The sequence below is a fragment of the Anneissia japonica genome, unplaced genomic scaffold, assembly GCF_011630105.1.
Source record: "Anneissia japonica isolate Jap-2015-1 unplaced genomic scaffold, ASM1163010v1 scaffold522_len1101056_cov227, whole genome shotgun sequence".
NCBI classification, from domain to species: Eukaryota; Metazoa; Echinodermata; class Crinoidea; order Comatulida; family Comatulidae; genus Anneissia; species Anneissia japonica.
This window is the reverse complement of record NW_022756123.1, coordinates 156535-165036: the sequence shown is the minus strand read 5'-3', so window position 1 is coordinate 165036 and position 8502 is coordinate 156535. Positions and strand designations below refer to the sequence as shown.

Below are 8502 nucleotides of genomic sequence, written 5' to 3'. Positions count from 1 at the left end.
TAGCCAACAACATCGAAGGTTGTGATGACAAAGCTTGTTCAACGACTGGTGCAGGTGGTGGCGATCGAACAGAAAGTGTCGCTAGGGTACTGTAATTATTTTTTTCTGTCTATAATATTATTAATATTATTGTAAATATCTCCAAAAATGGCCATGGAAAAGCAAGCCGTAATCACGGAAACACACCATCGTCAAATTACAGCCATTGGCTATCATCCTGTACGGCGGGAAATTCTTGCTGGTTTTGAAGGTAACAGATACTTCTTTCTTACTTCTAGGGCTAGGCCTACCTAGGTGGTCCTAATAATAATTAATAAGGCCAAGCTAGGCTATAATTGTCTTATGCGAGGCCTAATACCAGTCTCCTAGCTGGGCCTACACTGGCTACATAGGCCTAGGGCCTAGTAATACCTTAGGTTTATCTAGCTAGAGAGTAGAGTAGCCTACCTTAGTGAATAGGGCCTAGCTAAGCCTAGGCTTATTAGAATGGATTAAAAAATTGTTATAAAAATATGAAAATCTGATGATTGTATGATTCTGAAGTCAAATATGCCTAAATACGGTGTCCAAGAACTTCTGTAGGCCTATTTATACCCTACCTATATGATTGTTAATTAATATTTAATTATTAGTAATAATTATTACTGTAAATATTTTTATTATTTAAAACATTATGTAGGCCTAGGCCTATAGTATTATTAGTAATTACCTATGAATTATTGTTCTTATTTTTTCCTATGCATTCTTGTCACATTTCCCCAGTTGTTACATACATGTAAATAGCAATGATCTTTTAATATTTCTATCACATATTTTACTACAGTGCGCTAGTAAAAAACAGGAATTTTACAAAAAAAAAAGATGAGGATTTGGCATAAATCTGAACTCAAACAGAGTCAAAGATGCCACCTAAAGAAATTAGTAAGTCATTCCACCGCTTCGTAGCAGCAACTGGGAACTGAAAAGATACACTATCAGTGTTTATTTTATATATTTTATCGTTTTCAGATGGTGTCATTAAAACCTTTGAAGCTGAAGGTTCAAAGCTAGTGCATACATCATGGGAGCACCAAGGATGGATTACAGATTTTCTTTACTGGTACAGTTTACCATCCCATAAAATCAATCAATTGTTTATATAACTTTAAAGCCTACAGTATTCCAACAGTCATTGTGATATTTTAAACTCTGGAACATTTACTCAAATATTCAGAATAATTGAAGTAATTAAAGGGTTGAGTTAAGCAAGGGAGTGAAGTTGAACAGCTTAGTGGTTGAGACCTGCCCTCTAATCCCAAGGTTCTGGGTTTAATTCGTGCCACACCAGGACATTTTCTCACAACTACAACTAAGTGGCAAGTGTACTTGCTAATTGGATTTGAAGGAAATTCTTTTTTTAAAGCAAGCTTTGAAAGAATGGTATCTAAACTGAGAAATATACTTAACGAGAGTAAAACTTCACTTTAAATGCAGTTCTACATGTTTGTACTCAGAATAAAACCTAACTCAGATTCATGAGTAGATTAAATTTTTGGAGCTAATGAGGAATTGCCCATTTTCCACTTTTTATGCCATTGTGTTGATTGTAATGTTGATTTGTTTTTGTTGACTTAAGCCTGGTTTCCATAAAAATAGCTACAAGCTGATTGGTCAGTTGAGTCAGGGAGCGTTCACGATTGCATCGGGAACAGCTACGCAGTGCAAGGATTGCAGTGAAAACGCTGTAGCGACTGCGATTCTACGAAACCAAACTTCCAATGCTCTCATTGCCAATTTCACCTGCAGGGAATACGGTTCATGTGCTGATGAATACTTAATATTTAATATTATGTATTTTATGATTTGTTTTGTATATTTTTATTAGGACTGAAGGTAAAGTGATGTTCTCATCCTCCAATGATGGTTACATTGTTGCATGGGCATCTGGTGGTGGAGTCTTCGATAGAATTAGAGTTAGTAACAACACATTTTTACATATTTATTTTTTTTTCAAATCAAGTAGATCAAGTTAAACTATGTTTAATTTATGTATTCCGGAACACTATGTTAAACAGTGGAAGAATGAGGAATGGAATTGTTTACTTGTTTATTTGTTAATTGGATCATAATCACAACACCGCAGTTCTTGTATTAGGGTTATTTCTATCCCATGATAGCATCAGATACTGCAATGATATTTTAGAAAGGTGCATGCATCAGAAAACTCCATAGAAATAGTGTTTTGCCAAACCTGAGTAGTTTACGCCTCATGCACAAGCTTTGTGGTTTAGTAGTTATGATCCATGCTGTTTGTCTGGATGTCATGAGTTCGATTTCCGCCCCAAATCACTTGCAAAATATTTTGACAAGTATTTAGGGGGTATAATGAGTATTCAGTGTGATAATACATCAAGTTTGGTAAATATATTAGTCCCTATTCTGATGCAAACATTAAAAGATTATTGTTTTCTAATGAACATATTACTGTCTTACCAATTTAGGTTGGGTCCCCAGTATATTGCATGGCCCTACACGTCAGACGGAGGCAACTAGTCTGTGGATTTAACCAAGCAATCAGAGTGTTTAGTCTTGATGAGGGTTTGTATTCAATCTTTATGAATTCAGGATAATTTTAGGCAGACATGTTAGAATACACATTGTGTGAGTATAATCTATAGAGAAGGGTAGGCGGGACTTTCTTTATACCTTGTTTAGCAAACCTGCCGATTGCAAACATTGATGATTTCGATTAAAAATAAAATTTTATTTTTTGCCAATTAGCGCACCCGCCGCCACGGAAAAGTAGAAATTTTCTTTATTTTTATTACACCCTCCGCTGCCTTGAAATCTCCAAAGATAAGATATGTATATTTCTTCCTAATTATATAAATTTGAAGCATTTACCCATCCTATTTTGCATTCAACATTAAAATTTTATTTTTATTTTCTCCTCCGTCTGGATGATTTTGGCTAATCTATCGATAATGTTAAAAATAATAAGTACGCAAAACAAGGAATAAAACAAGTCTCGCCTAATGCACAGTACCGGAGGATGATGATGATGATAATGATAGTCAACTCTGCGGCTACGCCATTGCTAATGTGTAGTGTAATGTAGTGGGGCTTGATATATTAGATTAAGCACAAGTCTCAATGTAGACAATTCATCGCAATTAGGTATTCTGCTAGAAATGTTTTTATTGTAAACTATTCAGTGTTTTTAGAATCTTAGCCTTTAGTTTTCATAAGATCTGCTTGTTGTGTTTGCTATTCATACAGGAGGAGCTGTGCAACCATCTGCAGTTGCTGATAAGGAGGGTAGTCATCTGATACATATTAAGTCCGGCTCAACGTCAACTGAACACAAAGACATCGTCAAGTGTATCGTCTGCCACGAATCACGTGTGTATTCTGCAGGGTAGGCATCATGTCGTCGCTCACATCACGAACTAACACAATCAAAGTAGATTGTGTTTGTTTGTGAAATCACAGTAGCGCGTCAAAACGAGCGCGTATTGGTTTTCAAACAATTTTGTATTCTTAACCACACAAAAAGTCCTTAACAACAACAGCGCGTATTTTGACGCGCTTTTTTGATTTCACGAACTAACACAATTGAATTTAATTGTGTTAGTTTGTGATATGAGCGACGATGTAAATATTATTATTATGACTTTAGGATGTCGTAAACAGTATTACTGGTACTTAATTATAAAAAGTTAACATAAAATTCCCTAAACAACATGCTGCATATATACAAGTAGCATGATGAATTGAAAGTGGTGTTTGAAAATTCCTACCGGTACTTTGCTAAACATTTCCTCTGATATTTTCTGGGTCTGAGGCCATGTGATAAGGGACATCATCCTCCTTGCTATATGTACCAGTAGTGATATGTAAGGCTACCAAAAACACGGAAACTTCACAACAAAATACAATTTTTTGAGGACCTTCTTTGTATTATTAAATACAACTGTATATATATTTTAACAATATTTTAGCCTGTTAGCTTAATATACTAATCATTTTTATAAACTCTTTATGTGAATTTTTTAGGTACGATCAAAAATTGATAATATACGATTCTTCAAGCTACCCTGGACATAGAGGGCTTACTCCAGTTTTCATGTAAGTCACAATATTAAAATCATATTTTATATGCTGCACTCTGAACTATAAGCTTGGTTCTCACGAGAGCCCTAGTATCCGTTAGTGCTAACCGTTAGCACCTGCGCGAGAACGCCCGATTGGTTAGCGCTAACCGTTAGCGGTATCTGGACACCGCTAACGGTTAGCAAGCGCTATTGGTTAGCAAGTGAGCGTGTTTCTATCATCAACCAATCACATGTACGCGTTTACAATTTCCGGTTTCTTATTGACCAGTGATTCGATCATCATATTCTTTCTATCCAGATCGGGATTTTCTCGTATGAACGCACAGCAGCTAACTCTTAGCAGAATCTGGATCCTGCTAACCGTTAGTTGCCGTGTGAGAACCTAGCCTCAGTGACTCAAATGGTAAAATGTCATAATTTGAGAATTATTGAATGTAATTACATTTTTTTTTTATGTATACTGACATTAGTTTTGTAAAGTTAGCATTATGTAAACAAATTAGCTACTATACTGTTTAAAAGCTGCCACTTTTCCGTGTTCATTAGCTGACTGATGATTCCAAAATCAATTTGTGGAGGCATGTGGTCCGGTAGCATGAATTTTGCTTCCATTTGAAAGACTTAAAATGGGAGAGGTATATTACAACTGGTATTTTACAGTTTTAAAGATTCCAAGATTTTAATTTCCAATTTTAACATGGAAAGAAATTAATGTACTGTACACCCACTCACTTAAAATAATTTGAAACATATATATTTTATTGTGACTCAGATTAGATAAGTCTTCCATATCACTTTGCAAATCATTTTTCATATACTGTGCATTCTTTGACATACTGTGTTTTTTGCACTTCATAATTTTATCATTCCATTGTTTTTTTCATTACACGACCTTATGTTTACAGGATTCATGTGTCATGTAAGTTTTACTGAATAAATCCTATTGAGTTTCTTTTATATTAAATATGTCTGGTATGGTGTGGCATTTAATTGTACTACTGGTGTTACTTTAGGCAGTTTCTGAAATTACTTAAACCCCAGTCTTAGAATAATATTTATAGTAGTTACATTGAAAAATTATCATTAGATATATGAAATGCTTTATTATTTGCCAATGGCTTGTAAATGCTCTGGTATATTATATAGCTAAATAACTGTCAGTTTGGTCCTCCTTTTCTATGCAAAGGTATTGGTTGCATTATCATAATATATTCATGTATAATGCAAATTGATTGTATTTAAAGTTAAATATTTTTTCATGCTATGCAAATTTGGTTTTAATGGCATACTGATTTGCTAATTCAGTATTGCAAAGTAAGCGTTGACAAGGAACACTAACTCTTATATTGTTTATGATATAATGATAATAAAAATAAATAATAAATAAGGTTTGTTAAGTGCTCATCCATTTGGATATATGCTCAAGGCATTTGAGAACATAAAGAACGAAAATGGAAAAATTCGGAAAACTAAACCAGAAAATATCCTGTAAATTATCAGTTCAGTTACAGTTTATTTATTTGACCAAAAGATGGTCGGGGGCAGCTTAAGCAAACAAATCACTATAACCTTTTCAAGCCAGCTGCCCCCTCCCTCATAAAATATACAATATGATAAAGGTAACAATGTAAATCACAAAAGACATAAAAAAACATCAATAAGGAATAAAGAAAAAAACAAGTATGTATAAATAAAAAAATAAATAAAAAAATAAAACACCCCAGAGAAATGACAATTTAAACATTATATAGTTACATTGTGTGAAAATAAGTATGAAGCGCATTTAAAAAGGATCTAAATGACTCGCAGGTCAAAAGACATCTTTAAGGCTATCAGGCAATTTTGACCAGATTCGGGGGAAAAGTACTGTAACAGAATTATGATGAACAGCAGTACGAGAATACAAATGATTAAATGATACAGTATTTATGCAATGTTGCCTTATATTGTAGAATGTTATCCAGTAGTTATATTATTGGTGTTTGTAATTGTATTAATGATAATGCATGCACTTTGTTTCGTTTATATTAGATCCAATTAATGTTATGCTGTATTTATTTAAATGCTTGCACTTAAAGAAAGTAGTTACCTACAGTTCTTTCTATTCTTTTTTCTTAATTGGTGAAGGAATGAAGCTCAGATAAAATTTTATCTGTAGATTTTCTTTTTTTTATACAATTTGAAATGCTTTACTTTACACCATCACTAGTAACATTTGGTTGTTATGAAAATTCTTTATGTAAATCTGTTATTCCCATTACTTTAAACTTGTTTTGTTTCACATTGATATGGTTCTTCTTTCAGAAACCACAGAGCACATGAGGCAGGAATATCCACATTGGTGCTGGTTAAAGACACTGAAAACAATACATGGTAAAGATACTTTAAATACAACTTGATTATTTCTTCTTGAAATATGTACTGGGTGCTAGACAAATATAACATCCAATTTATGACCCATTTGAAAGGTAATCGTAAGAGATAGGCTATTTACTCAGCTTATTATTTTGTAGGTTGATTACAGGCTCGTTTGATAAGGTTGTCAAGATATGGTCGCAAGATGGCAAGTTAACACATCGATTAGATGGCTTTATCTCAACGGTGACCGACATCTGTTATGTCCCAAAAAACAAAACATTGTGGGTTGCAGGTGGTGCCCCAGTTGCAAGCCTTTTTGATCCAAAGTCAGGTGAAAATGTAAGTTTTTATTTTTTTTTTATTTATTTAATTATTTATAATTTTTTTTAAATGTATATATTGCTCCAATTATAATTTATGTACAGTATTCATTAATTTTGTTTCAATTATAAATTCTTTTTACAGTCATTATTTATTTTTCATATATTTCCAAATTTGATTTGAACTTGATTGATTTATGGATTGATTGACAGGTGTCAGACTTTATTGGTACTTTCCAAGAATCAGAGGCAAATGAGAAATACCACATTCAACTTCTGAAATATTTTCCTGAGTTGCATCAGGTTGTGGGTAAGTATGTATATAATTTATAAAGTTTCTTATCAAAATTAAATATGAAGACGAAAGATGTATGTAAGACACAACATTTATATCACTTGCCCTCACTTTTAAGCTTTGTCTACACTCTCAAATTTTATGTGACAAAAAAAATGTGATGTGCCCATATATGGGTACGATGATACCATATCACATACTATCAAATTGTATCAAAAAATGTTAAACATGTTTAACCCTTATTTTCCATCACATTTTATGTGACGTTTTTTTTTTATTAAATTTCATATTGTAGACAAAGTTTAAAGTTGCAGTATTCCAGGAGTCAATGATGAATTCATTCTATAATGATGAACCATTTTTATATACAGTATGTAATCCATATATTCAATACCATATTCAACTATTCATACAGTACAAAATGATCTTATCTTATTCATATACTATGTTTACATATATCATGTAATTTTTTTTCATATTTCATACATTTTTTTATATCTCATACATTTATTACGTACGTACATACATTACATTATTATATACATATATAAACATTATTATGATTATTATACATTACTATTACCTCCTCAATTACTCACAGGGGGAGATCCAGAGATGTTCATAAAGTGTGGGGAAGGCTAAAGAGGGGCCAAAAGTGGAGGCCGATCGAGATAATAATACCCTAGGGGTCTAGAGGCATTGCCCTCGTGAAATTTCTGTGTTCCAGACGCCCGAAAATAACCTCTGAGGCCTTTTGGGCGATCAATTTTTTTTGTTCTCTTTTTCTTTTTTTCTTTATTTAGATGATATGAGAGGGCTGTCTGGGGCAGGACCGAGCTGGCTCCCGTCTAAATCCGCCCCTGAGTGTGCTGTACTAATACTTTAACCCTATAATCAATATAAACTTTCACATGAACCGAAGTGCTTAGATTAGTATATCCTTGTCAATATAGCAAGTACAAGTCGACGTCATTTGATAGTTTGGAAGTATAATCCCTCGGCCTGCATCACAGCGTTGAAGTGCAAACATGCTGCAGAATGCCTTACGTACAGTAAGTTATGCAAATGAGGTTGAACTCCTTTATTTTATAAAGTAGTTATCTGATATCTATCCATAGTTTTCAAACCATTCTTCCATTCTGTAATTGACAGAGAAGTTTTAGATTTGATTAAAGAGGTGAGATCATGAAGATAATAAAATAGAAAAAAATGTGGTAGATGCATGAATAGATAGATGAGTATGTGGAGCATGGATGGAGGAAAGGAAGCTAAAGAGATATAGGCAGTGGCGTATTTAGAGAAGGGTGTGGGGGAGCAAGCCCCCCAAAAATTACTCGCGCCCCCCCCCCAGTTTCTCCCCCAAAAAATCAGTTACGTAGTTAAAAATTACATAAAATCACCATATTTTGCGAATTAGCACCCCTCAACTGATCAT

The 8502-nt window shown here is 33.6% G+C and overlaps 1 protein-coding gene and 1 long non-coding RNA gene across 2 annotated transcripts in view; one reads left to right on the top strand and one right to left on the bottom strand.

The window, feature by feature from the left end:
• Positions 1-21: 21 nt before the first annotated feature.
• Positions 22-8502, top strand: part of LOC117124034 (uncharacterized WD repeat-containing protein all2124-like) — a 16663-nt gene continuing 8182 nt past the window's right edge. Inside the window, exons 1-10 of the mRNA XM_033270154.1 lie at positions 22-250; positions 1009-1099; positions 1865-1952; positions 2481-2577; positions 3259-3397; positions 4036-4107; positions 6399-6467; positions 6608-6791; positions 6986-7082; positions 8021-8119. Of these exons, the coding sequence (XP_033126045.1) occupies positions 148-250; positions 1009-1099; positions 1865-1952; positions 2481-2577; positions 3259-3397; positions 4036-4107; positions 6399-6467; positions 6608-6791; positions 6986-7082; positions 8021-8119 (1039 nt within the window). The 5' untranslated portion in view covers positions 22-147. The remainder of the gene's footprint in view (positions 251-1008; positions 1100-1864; positions 1953-2480; positions 2578-3258; positions 3398-4035; positions 4108-6398; positions 6468-6607; positions 6792-6985; positions 7083-8020; positions 8120-8502) is intronic.
• LOC117124039 overlaps positions 8076-8502 on the bottom strand; it is a 5931-nt gene continuing 5504 nt past the window's right edge. Inside the window, exon 3 of the long non-coding RNA XR_004447919.1 lies at positions 8076-8206. This is a non-coding gene — a long non-coding RNA (uncharacterized LOC117124039). The remainder of the gene's footprint in view (positions 8207-8502) is intronic.